The sequence below is a fragment of the Heliconius melpomene genome, chromosome 14 (genome assembly GCF_056956725.1).
Source record: "Heliconius melpomene rosina isolate 202511_hmr_F chromosome 14, ASM5695672v1, whole genome shotgun sequence".
In the NCBI taxonomy this organism is placed as follows: Eukaryota; Metazoa; Arthropoda; class Insecta; order Lepidoptera; family Nymphalidae; genus Heliconius; species Heliconius melpomene.
This window is the reverse complement of record NC_140402.1, coordinates 4,591,012-4,612,909: the sequence shown is the minus strand read 5'-3', so window position 1 is coordinate 4,612,909 and position 21,898 is coordinate 4,591,012. Positions and strand designations below refer to the sequence as shown.

The window sequence follows — 21,898 nt, the reverse complement described above, 5'->3', positions numbered from 1 at the left end:
CATCATAAATAATGTACCGTAATATTAGATTAACTAAAACAATTCTTAAAAATTGAAAAGTATTTATTTAGAATTTTGTAGAATATATTCTTATAATATATTATAATTTTAAGATAAGGCATTGGGAAAAGTGATAGAAAAGAAAATCAATTTGGCATCCAAACACATGCTGTTTATTACTGAATATTTTTATGTAATTAACACTGTCGTGACATCCTACAGTAATTTTCCAAACCACTTAATATCTAACTTATTCTAATTACAAGATACATTTCGGACGATTTTGTAACTCTAAATGAAATCAGCAAAGTATTTATATTTTTAACTGTTTATATGGTAATTTCCAATTAACGAGATAAGATGAACAAAACATATACATGAAATATTTGACTCTAGAAATTACATCAAAGAAATATAATGTTTACATATTTTCATCAATATTACATTCCTAGATTAACACTATAAATTAAGAAAAAGTCACAATACATTCTAGAATAAAAACAAAGAATAATCATGAAAGTAACTAATAAAATAAATTGTTGTTAGGTGTTCAGATCAAAGCAATCAATATAAATCCAATAGATACATAGAGAGTCATAATCTAATATTGTTGATGTTTATTAAACTTTAACTCTAGCACTAGCTTATTGTAGACTAGGGTTGCCAACATTACTTCCGTTAAAATGTTATATTTCAAAATAAGATAAATGATATAGTACATTGCAAAGAAATATCGTATATAATAGGACTTTTACTAACGAGATATTAGCCCTGTTCGTTTATTCTTAGTTTTGAAAATAACCTTTTTGTGAAAGATATCTATTTAACAAACCAGCGTCAGTCAAAAGTTAATGTAAAGGCACATTCATATTTTTTTAAATAAAGAATTTGTTTGCTGTGTATTGATGATATAGTATTATATTTCTTCAAATATATATAGCACAAATACCCGAAATATATTACAATACAACATATAGTATTACTGTTGGCAACCCTATTGTAGACCTACTATTAAAACACACTTAAATAATTTCGTTTGTGTAATCCTAAGTATATATGCATGTACTCTTTGAATATATCTTAAATTGTAATGAATTTATTATAATATTATCATACACATTCGATTTGAGCATATCTACTTCTGAACAATAATTGAACACTACAATCAATTAATCTCTGTACATTTTATTAATATTCATGTGACTTAAAACATCGGTATATACATTGTAAGACAAATTACACTGTGATGTTTACAATTTTATTCATGTTTTATTAATTATTATTTAAACTAATTGGATAATTTAAGATTAATTGTATAAAAAAATAAAGTTTTCATAGAATTAGCAAATAGTTTCACGCTTTTCCGCATAGCAGGGAAAGCAGAGATAACCAAGCCCATATTTATAAATCGCCCTTAAGTCTGAGATCGATCATGAGATGCGGTTTTCATTCATAGATATTACAATTTATTTATGGAATAATAAATTAAAAATGAAAACAGCTTCTCAAGATCTGGATTTCAGAGTTGAGAGCGATTTGAGGGCTTCTAGTGTTGATACTCAGACCATAGAGCGACGAAATACAAAGAATTCATTCCCAGAGTGAAACTCGAACCCACAACCGTTGCAGTTACAGTCAGACGCTGTTCAACGATGGACTGAATACTGTGATGTTTTATTTTTGTTAACAAATTCTAAATAATCAGATGATGCAAGATTAATTGTTAAAAAATATACAGTTTTCAATATAATATCAATTTTATTTATATAATATGAAGCTGTTCAATTATCAGGCAATAATTGATTAAAATCACAGATATATAAGAAAATTAAAAAAAAGAACATCGCAATAATTGATCTACTAAAATAATAGCCCCTACTAATGGAACTTATATCAAAACAATAGCCCCTAGTATTGGAACTTGTGTTAAAAAATAGTAAATGACTTTATTGAATGGAGTTTATTAAAATTAAGCTATACAGTTAGAGCGAACGGCGGACTATCGGTACGAAAGTAGAATTGGCATTTTTTTATATTAATAACTTTACACTAAAAAGAAAAGCAAATGTCTGCTCTTAGAAGTAATTCCTTTTAAGTAGATATTTAATAACAAAAAGTTATAATTTGTTTCTTTATAGTTTATAGCACTATATTAAATATTGCTTCAAAAAAATACGTTATAATACAATTCAAAAGGTTATAATACAATTTAGATTTAAAAAGTCCTTAAAAAAAACATACTATATCTCATATTCATTATTATTACTTGTCATTATTTATTAAAATAAAAATATGAATATCACTTGGAAGATCAATAATTCATTTTTTAATGACTTGTTGTTTATTTATTCAACATATGGCAGTGATCTACAAATTTAATGGTTTTATTCTTATATAAAATCAATTATACTTGACCCATTATGATAAAGCATTTTTCTAATATGCAATGGTGATAATTATGTTTATTTATAATACAATTATAATTAAATTAATGACCTTCTTGTGTGGCAAAAATATAAATTACTCTCATCACGACTTCTTATCAAATATGATATTTTTCTTAAATTTTTAACCTTTTAATAACTTGTAAATCTTTAAATTTAGGACTACAAATCCCAGTAAATATTTTTTTATTGGTCAAGCAATTTGTAGGTGATTAGAATTTTTTTTATTTAGTATATTATTCAGAAATGATAAGCACATTAAATATAATAAAGCAAGTCATTTTCATTATTATTTCTCCTTTTGTTGTTACGTTCGGTTTGACGATTGCAGCTTAAATTATATTACAATTTGTCGACACAAAAAAAAGCTAAAATTAAATTCACGATTCAAATAATATTAAACATCTATTATTTCCTTTTAACTCACCAAAAAATTATGAAATGATACTTTAATATTGAATTCGGATTGATCGTCAAACCAAACGCAAATCCAAAATGGCGGTAAATGAAGTTACAAAATGCCAACTACAACGAACGTGTCGTCCGACCGTCGCTCGCGTGAGATCTATTCCTCGTGACGTATCACGATTCGCCATTGCCGCTGTCGTCGCCGTCCTCACCTCCTAATTCACCTTCGGAGTCCGTGTCGAGATCGTCGTAGTCGTCGTCGTAGAAATCTGTCATGTCCAGCTGTAATTAATTTGGTTGTTATTAGTATTGTGATTAATTTGATTCAAACGATATCACGTATATAGTATAGGTAGGCAGAGGGAAGGTAGTGTTCAGACACTGCGTTTTCTAGTTCTCAGTGGCAAGTGTCACCACCGTGCTTTGCCTTATTATTAAAGTGAGCAAATGAATATAATTAATTTTCACACACACAACGTGAAACATTGGTCTCTAAATATATTTCTTAATAGATAATTATATAGTAAATAGAGAAAATAATTGTTCTTTTAATCCACCTTCATTTACAGAATTACATATGGAAAGCCCTTATTCGTAATTACATAAACAATTACAATTGTCTATATTTTGAATACAATAACCATTGCAACAGAATTTGACCTACTACAGTAGTTTGTATGTAATCTATTTCTATTTCGCCACGACGACGGCATTAATTAATAATGAAAGAAAGAGAGTTATATAAATTAATATTGATAAACTGGGGGCTTCGCCATTGTTTGCTTTGCTCGCTGTTATCATAAGACTTTTACAGGATGAACTGGACAAATGTTCTTTTTTGTATAACATAGCACTCACGGCGGTGCTTCTTCCTACATGATATCTTTATTTCACATATATAAATTATAAAAAATTACTCGCATTTAATAGAATCATATCATAATTTTTTATACAATTTTGAAAATAAAAAATGGATGAAAATAATTCATTAAAATTTGCTAACGGTTACTATTATTCTGAGAAGTCATTTTACAAGTAAAATTGTTTAACTAATTTCGTTTGCCAAATTTTTGTAAATATTTTTTAGAATAATTTTACCGTTTTTCTATTGTTTCTAAGTTTGTTTTGTATTTGAGAAACAAAATATTTATTTGTAGTACCTAATCCTAAGATCAAAAGATATATAACTTATCTTTAAACAGAATATTATTTAGCTAGTGCGCCATTTTACACGAAAAATTAAAATAAAACATTACTTCAGAATAAAACCATAGTCTCACATATTAAATAGACGTACAAGCAATGTCAAGGGTATTTGGCAAGTTCTCGCGGCTTTGAAAGTAGGTTGCCAACAGCGAGACCTCAACTGTTAAGCTCATTCATCCCTTATGCAAACAATGGCATCGATTTTATAAATAAGAGACCATCTGTCCGCCTATTCGTCGTGTACTGTTTTAATTAAAATATCGTACAAAAATTTTACATTTAAATTTAATATATAAAAGTATATTCTAGTAACAGCAGTAGTTTCGTTCAAATATATTTTTTAACTTTTATATGTGCTAAATTAGTTATATTTTTGTAAATACAAAGGTTTAGAGAGAGAGAGAGAGAAAATAAATGTTAAGGAGTATTTTGTGGTAAGTCACACACAAATTAATTATGTTCTTAAATAGCTTAATATTTTGATTAAATGTTCCAAGGTTAAAAATTGTTAAGATAAACTATATCGTTTCTTCAATAAAAATATAATAAAATATATCTTAAGATTTAAATCAGCTTAAGTCATATAAGCGCCAGAAAGTTGGATTTGACAAATGTTTTAAAGAACGACCACGAAAATTCTACAAGTTACACAATATCAAAAAGAAGAAAATAATATTATATAGTTTTTACTGTTTAAGTAACTAGGTAATATTATATTTTTTAGCTTAATGCTGTATTCCACAGATAGTCAGAGCGACCCTGGTCCCATTCTATTCATTCCCCGAGTTGGAATAGAACTTACAGCCGTCGCGTTTATATCCATCCAGACGTTCAGCAAATAAACGAAGAAGTAGGAATATAATTATAAATATTAATATATGAACTGACCTGTGGTTCTTGTGTCGTAGATTTAACTTGTGTTTTAATGCAATAATCTTCTAACGTGAGAGGTACTACTATTCCTTCTTTCTCCGCTTCCATACGTGCCACTTGAGCTTGTCTCCTGTAATTATAATTAGAATTATATTAGAACAACATTATTAAAAAATAAATACAAATAACAAGCACATATATTGTAAAAATAAATTTCAGTCAATAGTTTAGTTTGCTGTAGGAATGCTTGTGAGGACGCTCATCGATCGTACATGTTTTTGACAACTTTCATATAAGCTATATCGACAACAATAGTAACAACATAAATATAAATTTGCTTCTGGTTATATAAATATTCCTCAACTAGTTATAACGTAGAGAAAAACTTTTGACCATAAAAGTAAAAATTAAAAACTGAGCACATAAATACGTTCACTATGTCCACAAAGAAAATAATTACATATAATGTTTTAAAAAGAAATCCATTTTAAACAACCTCATTAAAACCAAAAAAAAAACAGCTTAATTTACGAAAACAACAAGAACAAAGAACACAATAAAGGCAAAAAAGAAAGATCAACTACCTTATAATATTTTCATATTCCTTATCCTTGCCCTTGGAGTCGCGCCAGCGGCGGTACATAACGCTGGCGTCCACGTTGGCCGGACTGAACGTGTTGGGTTCGTTCAGCAGAGATATGACCGACAGTAGCACCGTGCGCACCGACTGCGTGGGGTTCCAACGCTCGCAGGGCAGTTCACCTGATTGAGGGTCGTCTACGGGTGGGTGCAGGATCGATATACAGAGATCACCATTCTGGAATTAAAAAAAAAATAGATTTTATTTCTTTATACTATTTGGTACGTATAAACGAACGAAACGAAAATAAGAAATATTTGTAACTTGCATAAATATTCTTCACAAAATGTGGCAATGTCTAAACGCAATGTCTCGACAATGCGGTGGAGAGTGGGGAACGGAATGTCTTAACTTAAGGTTCCCTCCGCCTACCTCGTTATCTGAGATATAGCGTTTAGTTACAAAAAAAAATCGAAATTTTCTTTATCTTTTTAATTAAAATTTTTTTGTTAGGCATTGTGAATTAAAATAATTAAATCAATTCAAGTACAGTAGAAGATATCGCCAAAATCACTCTGCAGTAGATATGCGCTTTCACCAAAGGTGAAGGTCGTGAATTCGTTATAAAAGATTCCCAATATTTACGTACTTGGCAGTAGGTAATAAATTGTTTCATAACGTTTGAGCATAGACATAAAAAGAAATATAAATAAAATTATTTTAATATCTAGATTTATTAATAAAATTATTATGATTTAGTTGCTATGTAAAATATTCTGTTTATTTTCATCTATTCTTACCGTATCAATGTTCGCCTAAATATATCCGGACGGCCCCCACGCAACGTATACGAATTGTAAAATTATAAATCGTTATATAAATATCAACTTTGATATCGTTGAAAAATTACTGAATGTGTGACTGTAAATGAAACAGGTAGTGGGTTCGATTCCCACTAGAGGAAACAGAAATGAGCGAAAAATGGGGAACAGAGTGTCTTATAACACTAGTTTCACGGGTTAATTTTAGGGATAAAGCGTGAAACTGAAAAAAAAAACTAAACATTACAAAGCCACCTCTCCCTGTAGTTATTATATCTATCTATCTATCTATCTATATCTATCTAAGGTATACAATTTATCGCTTCACGGTATCTCGGGCTTCGTGAGCCGGGCCCGTCTGATGCAGTGCGTAACTATGGTTATATAAAACTTATTGTTACCACCGCCAGTTTATACGCGTTGTGGAAAATCTCTAATTTTTGCGTAACAGATATATTTAAAAGATAGGTGCGAGTGGGCCGCTTAAGACGAATTCTGGAGGTATTGCGTGTTTAGTGGTGGAGTTCAACGCCGCGCTCTGCGTCGACGCCAGAGCGAAGAAATGAAAATATGAATATTTTATTTCCCCGAGTGGGAGTCGAACCCAGAACCTGTCGCGTTTACAATGACACTTATTGCCCATCCGCCACCACTAGTCTCAGTAAAATTGAAAGGTTTGTAAAAGTAAAGGAAAAATGTATATCTACATTTATATTACCTAGTCAATATTACAAATTTGCATTATATACATATAATAATAGACTAACCTAAATAACCTTTCCTCCTTTTTTATATAAGACAGATTGAGATCTGAGCAAATGATAAAATGTTTGCTGGATTATCGATAAATGTTAGTAGAAGTTGGCTGCGATTTACAAATAAATAGGTAGATACCATTACTAAATTAAACCACTAGTAAGATTCAATTTCATTTTTGTTTATTTATTTTTTAAGTTCCACACATCTCCCACATATAGATGTAGGTAGGCAGAGAGAATGTTGAGCTAAGAACGGAGAGAATAGAGCGTTGCATTCACATTTATCGCGTGTACTTTTGTAGTTTGTACTTTGAGAGGACGACGTCACATAGTGCCAATAAAGTAAAAATCAATGTTAATAATTTTAAAACTGTAAATAGGTATATATTTTTTTTTCATAGACCAGAAATTTAAAATATAAAAAATAAATATACCTATGGGTCACATAATAAGAAATTACTTGACGTAACATTCCGCATTTCCTAAACATAAAATATTTATAGCACGTTTATATAATAGTCTTAAAAATATATAACGGAAAATGACAACATATAATTAATGATACCTAATCATTATATCATCGCTTACGATTACAAAAAAAAATGTATAAAAAAGTCGTTGAAAGCATTTTTTTCTATTCTCTATTCTTCTTCATTTATATACATTCACAATAATAAAATAATAGTGACGTTTTATTCCCTTATCTTACATTTTAAGCTTTTGGCCCAATTTGATAACAAAATGTAAATTTTATTTGTGAGTAAATTTCATAGACTGTAGTACTATAAGTATTCTACAATTTCAACTAAACTGAATGTTACATAAGAGCAGTATCATTGGTCCATAATGAGCCCTTATTTCCTGAAGGTCACGTTCGCCAATAAATGAGGGTACAAATTGAGGATAGCAATAACATTTCAATGTACATCTGTTAGTTATTAACGCTCGAGGCCAGTCGTGGCGCAGGGGACTGTAAACGCAAGTGGTTGTAGATTCGATCCCCACTCGGGGAAATGAAATATTTATTTAAATGTACATTTTCATTTCTTCTTTTTGGTGTCGAGGCAAAGCACGGCGTTGAGATCCGCGACTCAACGCAATGCCTCTAGAATTCGGTGATAAATAGGAAACTGTTTTAACACTAGGTACCTCTAACAACCATGCTATGTGCGGAATATCATGTGAAGTTGATAAGTTATTAACGCTATTTAAAATGGCAACGTCTCGTTGCTATAAAATAAATGAGATATTTTTCATTACCGCATTCAAAAAGTTACTCGTACATCCAAAAAAAAACCGACCAAGTGCGAGCCAAATACGCGCACAAAGGGTTCCGTACCACTATCTATAAAAACCGGCAATATTTAATTTATGCTGTTTTAGTGTTAATTGATATAACGGCAACAGAAATACATCATATGTCAAAATTTTAATTGTCTAGCCATCACGGGTCATGAGATACAGCCTGGTGACAGACGGACAGACGAACTGACGTTCGATAACAATTACTACAGAACGTCCATTTTAAAAGAAATTTACTGAAATATTATTTTAATTATACTAGCACAATCTATATATATATATATATATATATATATATATATATATATATACAAAAAGGACTTGTCCTCACTGACTGAGGTAAGACGCACGCACAGCCGTAACCGCTGTGCGTAGAAACGTGAAATTTGGACAGATGTTTACTTTCGTAATCTGGACATCCACTAAGAAGGGATTTTAAAAAATTATAACCCTAAAGGGGTGAAATAGGGGTTGTAAGTTTGTATGGAAAAAAATTTAAATCGGCACCGATTTTTATAAAATTTGAAATTTAGATTTTTAAAAGTATTTAATTGAATACGTGTTTCATAGTTTTCTAGAATTCTCCCGCTAAGGGTGCAAATAAGGGGTTAAAAGTTTGTGTCGATTTTTTTTAATCGGCACCAGTTTTTATAAAATTTGAAATTCAGACTCTTAAAAGTATTTAATTGAACACATGTTTCATGGTTTTCTAGAATTCAACCCCTAAAAGGTGCAAATAAGGGGTTGAAAGTTTGTATGGAAAAATCTTCAAATCGCCACCGAATTTTATAAAATTTGAAATCGACTCTTAAAAATATTTCATTGAACACATGTTTCATGGTTTATTAGAATTCACCCCTAAATAAGCTAGCGAAGCTGCGCGCGTCCGCTAGTTTTATATAAGAACCTTCGTAATAACTAATAAGTACTTATATTATGTTAACCAAGGATAAATACTAAGTCAGTAAAGGTGAACCGCTACTGTATAGGCTTCTTCCGCTGTTTCCTTTTGTGAAACACGTTGGAGAATTTTACGGTAATCAGTAGACAACGCGAAATACTTGTCATACTAAACATTGTAAGCATTGTATATTACTTCTAAATAGATAGATATATCTATTATATTTACAAAGGATAAAATAAATAGAAACGATTGTTTCAGTAAAAAAATGTGTATGTATTTAAATAATTGAGGGCAGTCATGGCGCTGGGGCACAAAGGGAACACCAGAGCGAAGATACGAAAATACTAAATATTTAATTTCCTCGATTGGGAATCGAACTGACAACCTGTGCTGTTGCATTTGCATGTTTGGATGTTAAAGTGTGTAAGTAGGTATAATAAATTAATATTTGTAAAGATATTTCTTCAAGGACACGTTACACTTAAAAATTAGACTATGACCTACTAATTAGAATAAAAATTGCTGAATTCATTTCATACTAATTTGATCACGTATTTGCTTTATTACGAGAGGCCGTCATGGCTCAGAGGTGGAAGCGTGTGATTGTAAAGTAACGGTTGTGAGTTCGATTTGTACTCAGAGGCATGAAATATTACTTATCAATATTATCACTTCTTCTCTCTGGTACCAAGGCAAAAGCGCGGCGTTGAATGCCTCGAAACGGTCGAACGGTCAACGGAGTGCCTTAACACTAAGTCTCCTATGATATCCCTGCTATATATATTGGATTAATACAATTTATTAAAATTTCTAATATTTTCAAACAAGGAGCCATACATTACATTACCTTCATAGCATAGGTACATACATAAATTAAGAATCATCGGTATTAATTTCTTTGTTTAACAAATGTATTTAGTATAATTACCTACAAAAGATTAGTTACTTTGTCGAGCTATGATTACAGAAATGACTATACATTAGAGGCGAAATTATATTAAACTATATGCAGGATGGAAGAGGCAGCGCTCCTTTTACTGAAACTACATATAGGGTAAAATATTTCAAACCCAGAACTAAAGAAATTAATCAAGGTACCTCAATAGTTTGGACGTAGGATTTTTATTTCATTTCACGATTTTTATCCATACCTGTATTTAGTGTGACGTACACATACTTGTGCGACGTTGCCGCTTTGACAGTTAAGTGTGTGCGTGTTTATTTTAATAAATGGTGTTTTATTTTAAAACGATAATTTTATTACTTATTTTGTTTGAAAAAATAACTTTTTAATTTTTGAGAATTTTTTTTTTCTGAATTATACATATAAGCCTTTTTAGAGTATTTAAAACTGTGGTTTCATTTAAAGTGGTGCTGACAATTCCACCCTGTGTATACTTTGAAAGAAAAAATCGGCTTCACGCTCGCGTATCCCGCACAAGCCAGGGTAGCCAGAGGAAACTTAGTGTTAAAACACTACGATCGCCACTTTCCGCTGCATTTTGAAACCATTGCGTGTTGAGGGACAGAACTCAACGCCGCGCTTTGCCTCAACACTAAAGCGACGAAATGAAAATATTCGATTTTTCATTTCCTTTTGGGGATCGAACCCACAACCATTCGCGTTTACAGACTGGCCTCATAAAACATAAAAATATGTATATTATATTTACATTTTGTATATATGTAGTTTACCTAGAGAAAAACAAATAATTCACATCAGCTTAGTAATAAATTAATCGTCACTTCTGCGCATATACGCGTGTGCGCATAATTAATAGGATTAAAATATATTTTCTGATATCTCGCGTAGTTTTCATCAAACGACATACATATTATCAAAAGATAGAGAGAGGGCACTGGCACCAAAAGATAGAGAGAGGGTACTGGCACCAAAAACAAAGATATAGTGAAAGTCACCAGACGGCTAAGCTAACGGTATAAGGAGAGCAAGCCAAGTTTGACATAGATTTATTTCATTCTATGATATAGTTAGGTCCTGGCGATAAAAACTTTTAAATACTTTAAATATTACATAATTTAAAAAATATTTGAAGTTTGGTCCCTAAAGTAATAATGAGTTAATGTCATACAATTTCACACACTCCGTTGCCCACTTTTCGACGAGTTTTCAAGGCATGTTAAGTGGCGGAACTAAACGCCGCTTTTAACCTGGTTCCCAGAGAGGAAATGAAAATATGAACAAATAATTAATTCCATCGAGTAGGAATCGAACCCATAACCCTCGCGTTAACAGTCACAACGCTTGTACCACAACTACCTCGGCTCGTTTGTTTTTTATTTTAAACAAAATATTTCAGCGTATTCCATTAAAACATCGTCCTTGCGAGTTCAAATTACACTCACGGGGATATTTATATTAAAAATACCGAAGTTAGAGATTGCCTAACTTTGATAGGACTATAGATTAAAGGAAAAACGTAGAACAAATTGATATATCACCGAGTTGTCAGGGGTGAACGTACAAATACATTAAAACCACAAAATAAGGGCATTACTTCATTATTCAATATTAATAATATAATGTATTAAAAGTACTTTAATTTAGTTGTTGACGCCAGTAAAAACTACAGGTTGTAGGTTCGATCCCCACTCGAGGAAATGAAATGTTTATTTAAATTTATATATTTAAATTTATATAGGCAAAGCGCGGCGTTGCGTTCTCCAGAAAACGGCGAAAAGTGGGGAACGGAGTGTCCTAACACTAGATTCCCACTGCTTACTCTGCTGTGTGCAGGATATGGCGAAGCTGATTTAATTTCATTTTATTTAAAAAGTACTTTCAGTTGTTGTGCCAGATAAACATCGGTAGGTACCCGTTGTAAATGTTACAATCTAAACCAGATCGGCCGCCTGAACTTCCACATTTGACCTACTTCCCCATTTTCCTATTTTGGTTGGTATACTCGTCTGAGTTCTTACTAGATTTTAAAATATTAAAGTAATAGGGATAAAGATGTTCCATATTAAATTATACACAAAATAATGAATGACGATAGTTATGTGATATTTTTTTGATGTTATAAAATATATCTTATTATATTTAGGCTAACAACATTTAGATTTATTAATATAAGATTACAAAGATCAGAACCGTCCTTATTCTTAGTCCAATTAATAATATTTTTTGTAATATATAACAGTCTAAATTAAATCTATATATATAAAATCGAAAGGTCACTCACTCATTACGAAATCTCAGAAATGACATGTGCTAGGAATCTGAAATTTATCATAGGAGTTACTTATAGGACGTAGGTGCTCGCTAAGACGGGAATTTGCAATATTCGACTTCTAAGGGGTTGTTTTTGGGGTTGAAAGTTTGTATGAAACTTTGTTAGTCCAAATGCTAGGAGTCTCAAATTTTAATGGACGTCACTTATAGGACGTAGGTAATCATGGAGACAGAACTTAATAATAACGTAGTTCACGCAGGCGAATCCGCGAGCGGGCCGCTAGTATTACATAAAAACATGTAATTAAAGTAAAATATAAAGTATTACACGTTATATTAGTCATTGGTCAGCACTATCAGTTGGTATAATGATTAGGCATAAAGAGATTGCCAGTGCGTCGCCCTCGCTCAGCTAAAAATACGCAGGCGGTTCACCCAGAGCATCCTCACAAAGAAAACGCGCGCGTTTTGACCTCCAAAATGAATTGCGTGGAAATTAATTTTACAATAATAAGTTTACTTAATAAATAAATAATATATAATATAATTCGTATTTAATAATTTTGTAAAATTCAATCGATTAATTAATTGAATTTTATTATGTAACCTGCTCCAAAGTCCATCCCGAATCAGGGATTGTTTTTGATTTAAATCCTTCGATTAATTAAAGTAAATAATTAATTGGTCCTCCAAATAAAACAAGCTATGTTTTTATCCACAACCATTTAAAATAAGCCATTATTTTTTATATTATATCTTACTAAAGTCTCATGGCAATTTGAAATATGGCGGAAACACATTTGAGGAAGTGTATAAAAGGATATGTAACGCAAGTTGCGGAAAACGAGACGTATTAGAATATTTCGAGCAGAGTGAGACCTTGGAGACGTCACCACGGGTGGGTCGAAGGTTCGATGACGCATGACGTGCCTTTCAACGCTGTCAACGTTACTTGGTACATTAATGTTGTTTCGAGGACGTCGTGGCGCTGGGGCAGGGCTTCTTCTTCGCACTGCCACCAAGGCCAACGCCCGGCGTTGAGTTACGCCACTCAAATAATTGGGCGTGGGGCACGGAGTGCTTGACACTAGGTTCACTGCCTACCTTGCTATATACAAGATACAGCATAAAACTGAATGTTTTTATACAATAATTTGTAATATTTAGTTGCTTGATGAAGCAATACTGCGTATTATCGACTACGTTTCCACATAACATTGCATTAAAAAAAACTCAGTTTTTTTTTATTTCAAAAACAACAGCCACGTGGCTGTTAAAGAAAGTTTTGGCACGATCCATGCCGATAAGATGGAATCGCTTCACGCCGCTATTAAAAGAAATGTGTGAATGTAGCACAAGTTCAAAGCGACCATCGCGACGCAGGTCAGATAGGTCTATATATAAAATAAACCTAATTTTCATACTTATAAGGTCGAGGATGGTGTTAGCTTTTAATTTTAAATCGAATAATATCGAGTTTAGGAAAATAATATATAACGAATAAACTAAAAATAGTGTTTATGTAGAAGTTAACATGAGTAATATCCACCATTCCAGCGGCTATAATAAGATACTTGGAACTACTAGAACAATAACATCAAGACTGTAAACTACAATTGAAATGGCCCCACAAGGAGGATAAAATAAGCATGAGCTAATAAATAATCTTAAGAAATGGGGGGGGGGCCTGGATTTTAGCTTGAAACAGATATGTTTTCTTTTATTACTAAAATTTCTAGGGTGCGGGCACCAGACTGTTCTAAAGTGGGCACGTCTCCCCCAATTCCTGCTCCCATTTAAATAAGCCTTTCGAAACATCTCGAATAAGGTAAAAGGTAACCACCAAACAAAATGAATGACAATTAATTAATATCGATTATATTGTATGCGAATGTTATTTTCGATTCAATGAGACTGGTTCATTGATCTTTTGATTTAAATCACATGCTTCAAATTAAGTGCTATGTTACTAAGTAATCATTGCGGTTGCAGGCTGGGGTCGTTCAACCATTAGGTTAGGTTATATATCCTGTTTGAACTTTTATGTGTGAACTATTTTTTAACCGACTTCTAAAAAATAAATGGAGGTTCTCAATTCGACTGTATTTTTTAACCGACTTCTGTAAGAAAAGGAGGTTATCAATTCGATTGTATTTTTTTTTATTTGGTGCACGTTGCAAGTTTTAAATATAACTATTATGGAGGCCGCGCTTTGCCTCGACACCAGAGCGAAGAAACGAATATAAATTTAAATAAATATTTCATTTTCTGGATTGGGGATCGAACCCCCACAACCAGTCGCGTTTTGTGCCCCAGTGCCACGGCTGGTCTCGCTATATGATTATGATTTGATTTAAATAGCACTGTTTATAATAATTATTATATTATTATTATAATAACTCAATTTACCGCGTTTGTGGTTATTTATACTAACATAAGAATATTAAATATTATTTTATAACATATATAATCTATATATTTAAAAGAACTTGTCCTCACTGACTGAGGTAAGACACACAGCCGTAACCGCTGATAGTAGAAACGTGAAATTTGGACAGATGTTTATTTTCGTAATCTGGACATCCACTAAGAAGGGATTTTGAAAAATTTTAACCCTAAAACAGTAAAATAGGGGTTGATAGTTTGTATGGATTTTTTTTTAAATCGCCACCGATTTTTATAAACTTTTGAAATTCAGACTCTTAAATATATTTCATTGAACACGTGTTTCGTCGTTTTTTAGAATACACCTCCTAAGGGTGCAAATAAGGGGTTGAAAGTTTGTATGGAAAAAAAATTAAATCGGCAGCGTATTTTATAAAATTTGAAACTTACACTCTTTAAAATATTTAATTGAACACGTGTTTCATGGTTTATTAGAATTCACCCCTAAGCAAATAAGCAGGCGAAGCTGCGTGCGTCCGCTAGTATAAATATATAATACTAAAATCTCAATATAACATTTCTAGCTGATGGTCGTGTCAACGAGTGATTCATCCTTAGTTTGATGACCTGTCTCACCACATTACGAAGTCGGGTCTTTATAAAAACTAACGGTACCCGCTGCCACGGTCTTGCGAGTTTTAATCGTGTTTTTAGTATTGTTAAACCAACGTATTTTATTTTAAACCCATTGGCGTGCTTAAATATTTAGTATCGTATTTCAGTTTGACGTGAACTAAATGAGTATCCTACTCGAAACTACTTTCCTAAATTAATATTAAATTTATTATAGTTTCGTGCTGGAATCCCGCACATAGCAGGTTAGACAGAAAGGACCTTGGGAATCTTGCGTTAAGACACTTCCGTTCTCCATTTTCCATCGAATTATCAAGGCTTTCGAGTATTGAGTGGCAGAACTCAAGGCGCTTTGCTTCATTATCAGAACGGTGTAGTGAAAACATAAAATTTTTCTTTCCTCCAAGTTGGAATCGAATGCACAACAGTAACAAACTTACAAAACAATACATATATATTATAAATATCAAATGTTAAGGATAAATTTATGAAATACTTTCGCATTACATACAAATAATTGATTAGTTTAACATTATTTATTATCTTCTATTCTTATTTTCTAAAAAGTGCGATTTCACGGTCTCAAAATTTGCAGCAAGTACAAGTAGGTCAAAACTCAATATGGAACAGAATGGTGACTCTGGGTCAAAGACGAAGATTGTGTCGTAAGATTGCGATCTGAAAGGTGTCGATCTTATTATTATAATATACCCTACTGAGAGGACACCGACTGAATTTTATGAAAAAATGAAAAATATATATTTTGAATTTTTTGGTAACATATATGGTTTTACTAGCAACCCAAACGCGGCTTCGCCCGCTTATAATTATTGTTATATTATAGCCAAGTTTTACAAAATCTACATACCTATATAAATTGTATCCTATGTGTTATTCTGTCTAAATCCGTTAAGTACTTTTTGCGTGAAAGTCCGGGCTTCTATACTCTCTATTTTTAATTTGTATTTATGATAGACAAGCATAGCCGTATCTATTTTAACCTCAGCCTTTTTTTTGTTAGTCCAATCTGGGCACGGAGCACGGACCGCCCTTCCTCCCGAGTTCCTACATCCATCCTTCGTTTTTTTAAAAAAAAACATGTACCAACAGACCTGTCGGTTCATGAGCGGGTGTATGACGCATTTTAGTCTTTCGTTAAAGTTGACTAACTTAAGTAATTTATGTTATTTTTTTACCATATTAATATTTATGTGACTTTTTTTGCCTGTAATCGCTTGTAGATACAACAGAAAACTGCGTAACTGCTAGATACTTTTCATAACATCATAATTATATTTTATGAATAAATGTACTAATATTTAAAATAATTAAGCTTGAATCTTCATTAATCTTTTGTTATTTTGAACTCTTCATAATTTTATTTTTATTTTTACTCTAGTAGTCCCCAGTTGTGCAAGTACTCGAGAATCAACTGTACTTAATGTTTCATATATTAGCAAGAAATTATCCAAAAATGATGCGTCAACATTTTCTGGAACACGTAGGTGACTGTATGATGTGAATCATGATAAGTTTGACGTTGCATCGTTTCTTAGATATCATTTAATAGATTAAATTTTATTTAATAAGAATTTATTACTTTTTACTAACATTAAAAATTGAATAAAAACATGAGAAGTTCAATTAAAAATTTAATATTATTTTTAATATTATTTCCAATAAAAATTTTAACTTGTATAAAAAGCACAAAACAAATTAATATACTTCTCTATAACTAAGTAAAATATAATTGGTTAGATTCCCTCAAGGACTGTGATTAAACATTTTAGTATGTAATATATGATTTTAGAGTTAAATTTAATTTGTTACTTGTATATCTAGTATTGTAAATAAAACATTTAAATCTGTATTATAACTAACCATTAATTAAATAAGAAGTAGTAATATTGTTTGTTAATCTAAAATTTGTTTGTGAATTTCAGTGTGTTCTTTAACTCTTTTGTTTTAATCTGTGGTAAGTAGATATATTACCACCAGTTCAATTGTAAAATAATCATTACAAACAATTTCTCATAATATGTGTGTAATTCATTCACATGCTCATCCCGGAATAGTTTAGTGCTCATCCCAGAAATTTTACTTACAAAAAAATTGCCTCAAAAAAATAAAAAAAAAAAACATTTACATAGGTCTCCCCCAGAAAATATCTCTAGTTACGCTAAAGTTCATTCACCCATTTGGCAGTTATAATGCCACAGATACACTAACAAATACAGATATTAAACAAAAATAAAAAGAATATTATCTTAACATAACAAGAGGTTTAGGATAAAATACCTAGAAACCAATTTAAACTTAAGATATCATTGTTGAGTTTCCCTACATTGTGTTTCACTAGCTTTTTTTTTATAATTGAAAACACTTCCTTATTTAAAACTATTTTTGTAAAGTTACATTGGTTGGTTCTTACTACCTGAATGGGGTCTTTTGTCTTCAGTTTATAAAAAGTTTACTTTTATTAAAATTTTAGTTATTCTACTCAAATTTCATTTATACAGTAAGTAGGTACCACATCTTAAAAATATCGTGCTATTAAAAAAAAGATATGACCTTCATTAATTTATAAGCAAATTATAAATAATCTCAAATGGGTTTGTCTTCCTTGAACATAAAAATATTAAAGAAATAAATCTATTTCATGCAAAATTACTCATTCTCATTTTATGCTTACCTCATAGACATTTGGATGCCACACTTTAGTTAAGAACCTAATAGATGGCGGTGAATATGGATAATCAGGAGGGAATTTCATGTGTGCCTGAAACAAATAAACAAAATAAAATGTACAATATTCATATTGATATAAACAATTACTAAACAAAATATATTTCACATTATACTAAGGTAAGGATCTTGATCTTTAGGTTTTAAAAAATATCATACATTTTTAAATCTATAAATTAGTTAAATATTATATAATAGTTAAATATATATATATATATATATATATATATATATTTAACTGTTAACATTTATTACTATTAACATCACTGTGGACTACACATAGTATACAGTAGAGCAAGATACAGAGAACATAGTGTCAAGACATTCTCTTCTCCATTTTTTGTTGCAAATATTTTACAATTACATTTATCTAATAGTACTTTATGTATGTCATGACAAAATAGCATAAATATTATGTTGTGCTGCTTTAATTTTATTTTAATGGAAAAAAAAATAGTGACAATACTAAAAATATGTATGTACCTTAAATAATTTTGTAAGAAGTTCTTATTATAATAAAATTGGAATTGTTATTTCCATCATACCTTTTATAAGGTGTGTAGAAATAAAAATGTTCAATTATCTTTTGCATTTCTAATAATACTTGTTCAAAATAAAAGCTGTATCAGAACAATGGTGTAGGTACATTCCTACATCATCTATTTTTTTTATCACTTCATCCTTATCAAACTGTCATTAGCAGAAAGAACTAATTACTATCAATGTATTAAAAAATAAATATGTCAGAAAATAATTTGTCTATTTTTTGTTTGTGTTTTTAATTGTGCATGTTTTTATTAGGAGAATAAATGATTTATAGTAATGTACACTGTTTGACTATAAACAAAATGGATGCTGGTTCGATCCCCACTTGTGGAATCATTATATTTAATTAATTTCCTTGGTAGACAATGCCTAGCATACTCTGATCCTGAACACTAAATATCTTGACACGGTTTCTGTTGTCTACTATGCTATACTTGAAAAGCTACCTCATTGTTACCTCAAACACAGGCAAAATCTCTAAATACTTTTAAAATCAAACTAAAATAACATTTTCTTCGTCTCAATTAGAATCTTTAGTAGTCGCTTTGTCTTTTTCTTTATTAATTTTCTTTTTCTGTTTCAACTCTTTTATGTCATTGTATATATTTATATGTTTGTATGTGTGTATGTTTGTATAAGTATATTTATGTAGGTATAGGAATATTCATTAATACTATGTATATTTGTATGTAGGTTTATTATTATTATTATTAACATAATATTAAAATACCGCACCCAAATCATTTCTTATAACATCTCCTACATTCAAGGGTTTCTGGTAGAGATCTCTATTAGAGATTTTACCTGTTGTTATAAGTTTTCTGTACTTTCTATTTTGTGTGGTACATAAATAAATGAAAAAAAAAAGAAATAAATTGTGCAGCAGTCTACAGACTTGCTGACCATACTGTACTTATTAATAATAAGTACAGTATGGTCAAGAAGTTTTGGTTGTAAGTTATTTAATAAATTAGTCAATTACAATTTTATATGACAATAAAAAAGTCTGCTCTTTGCTTAGTCTTTCTTTGAAAAAAATAATTTCAAATTAATAATAATATGCATATTCTTATAGAATATGGAATAACTAATTACACAAATTAGAGTCTAAACATTATTTATGACAATTTTATGTAATTAGTCATGTGACTGTCTTGATCAACATACTACAAGTTATAACATGTTCCCACAGAGTGAGTATGGAGTGCCTTATCAGTATGTCCTCTGCCTACCCTGCATTATAGAAGTAATAGAAGTATAATATAAAAATATAATACAGCAATATTACACACACAATTATTTGAAAGGACCAAATGAGGGTAAGCAAACTAAAACTTTTACAAATCATTCCAGTTATAAAAAATTTATGTTCAAACAACAATTTGTTATTTTAACATTTTTATAATAACTATAGATAGAATCTTCAAAGTACATAAACAATATATGTCAATGTTATCTAAAAAATATATTATTATTTATTTTTAATGTCTGTATGGTACTTTTATCTGATATTGTACATTGCTATACATGAGTGTTAATAAACTAAATATTTACAATTTTCATTATCACTACTGATAACAATTGTTTTGAAGATAATTGCTTATAATATTTTGAAATTTCCGATTTATTTCATGAACATTATAACAATAATTATTGATACCACATTCTATACAATTTACTTTAGTTTTATATATTCATATAGTTTTCTGCATAGATAAAGGTATTTTTAAATATAACACTTATATAAATTAGACAAAAGATATACATAGTATGTACTACAATTTCAATGCACAATAGAATTGACTAACTTTTAAATACTACGGACGAGTGCACAATAACGAACCGTCTTACCTTGAAGTATCCGCCTTGGTAAAGCGTGTCTGGAGGTCCAAAAATTGCCACTTCCCATTCAAATAAATTGTCCTCACCCGATAACTTTACTCGAAAACCTTCCACTGGTTCCTCTTGAAGACTCTTATACTCTAAGGCTAAGGCCCTCAAAGCTGAACTGGTAGGTACCGTACTAGACATTTTTCACAATTATATTTCACTATCGATAGAAAATTAAATAGCTATCTACAGGTAGATTATTGACATGACACTGTGGAGCTCTCGCGGTCCACGTACACACGAGGCATTTCAACTAGTCCCAATTCACAATAACAATGAAAGAATTTTCGTAAACATATCGCGGGTAGCCCACGGATAGCAAGATTCGCGCACTGCCGACGCCAGCACGTTGTCTTCAACGAAACTATGGAAAAACTGGTTGTCAATAACACGAGGCGATATTAAACAATGAGAGAGCCACCATTCCACGTCTAAACAATCGCAGCTCCAAGGAGAACGACAGCGTATTCACTTGTACACAGCTGCTACCTGAGTTGCCCGACCGAATATTGTAGAACAGCTGTTAGTTATTTCCGTGCTCGATTGCGCAGCGATGTGACGCACGCAGCCATTTATCGACTGCTCGCGCTTTTACTGCCATCTGGTGTTCGATAGTGGAAGCGTTAACAATTGAAATTAACAAGTAACAAGTGTTCTAATAAACCAATATTATAATAATAGATGGCAGCACTATATATATATTTTTTAAATTTATCAAGAGATGGCGTTACATGTTAACAATTGGGTCATTTTTCTGTATTGGAATTGACTTGTGAATCATATTTGTGAATTTGTTAATTTATATTTTTGGATATTACAGACTTATTATTGAACAATCTCATTTTCCTTTAAATATATTGTATAAATTTTTCAGTACGTTACGTGGATGTTGTCATCATACCGTTCTCTTGAAAGTTATAATCACCTTTTTATTAATAAATATTTAGAAAAATATAGCATTTTTTAAAATTAATTATCGATAGAACTAATTTAACTTATTTACTTTAAATTTGAAGTTTAACTAGTTATATATATAATATTTATTAATAGCATGTATGTTTATAGTATGTTTCCAATTAAAATAAATAAAAGTGTTTAAAATATTCATTTTTCGTTATCTTTAAATAAAAAAGCATGTTAAGTTGATTGCACCTTCAGGTATCGATTGTACGATCGTCATAGGCTTATTTTCTCCTACTAGTTATGA

General features: G+C 30.8%; 1 protein-coding gene across 1 annotated transcript; it reads right to left on the bottom strand.

Annotated features, from left to right (window-relative positions):
• Positions 1 to 150: 150 nt before the first annotated feature.
• On the bottom strand, positions 151 to 21,238 carry LOC146532062 (ubiquitin-conjugating enzyme E2 R2). The gene is made up of 5 exons (XM_085197139.1): positions 20,653 to 21,238; positions 18,203 to 18,289; positions 5,516 to 5,748; positions 4,947 to 5,061; positions 151 to 3,134 (listed from the first exon to the last, which is right to left on the bottom strand). The coding sequence occupies exons 1-5, from the start codon at positions 20,830 to 20,832 to the stop codon at positions 3,027 to 3,029; spliced, it is 723 nt and encodes a 240-aa protein (XP_085053265.1). The 5' UTR covers positions 20,833 to 21,238; the 3' UTR covers positions 151 to 3,026.
• Between the last annotated feature and the right edge of the window lie 660 nt (positions 21,239 to 21,898).

Bases quoted from the DNA above. Each gene is read 5' to 3' on its own strand.
- LOC146532062 (XM_085197139.1), bottom strand. From the start codon at position 20,832: ATGTCTAGTACGGTACCTACCAGTTCAGCTTTGAGGGCCTTAGCCTTA. The intron at 5,749-18,202 runs GTAAGCATAAAA...TTTTAATTCCAG, and splicing joins GGCATCCAAATGTCTATGAG to AATGGTGATCTCTGTATATC. The intron at 5,062-5,515 runs GTAGTTGATCTT...TTATAATTACAG, and splicing joins GAATATGAAAATATTATAAG to GAGACAAGCTCAAGTGGCAC.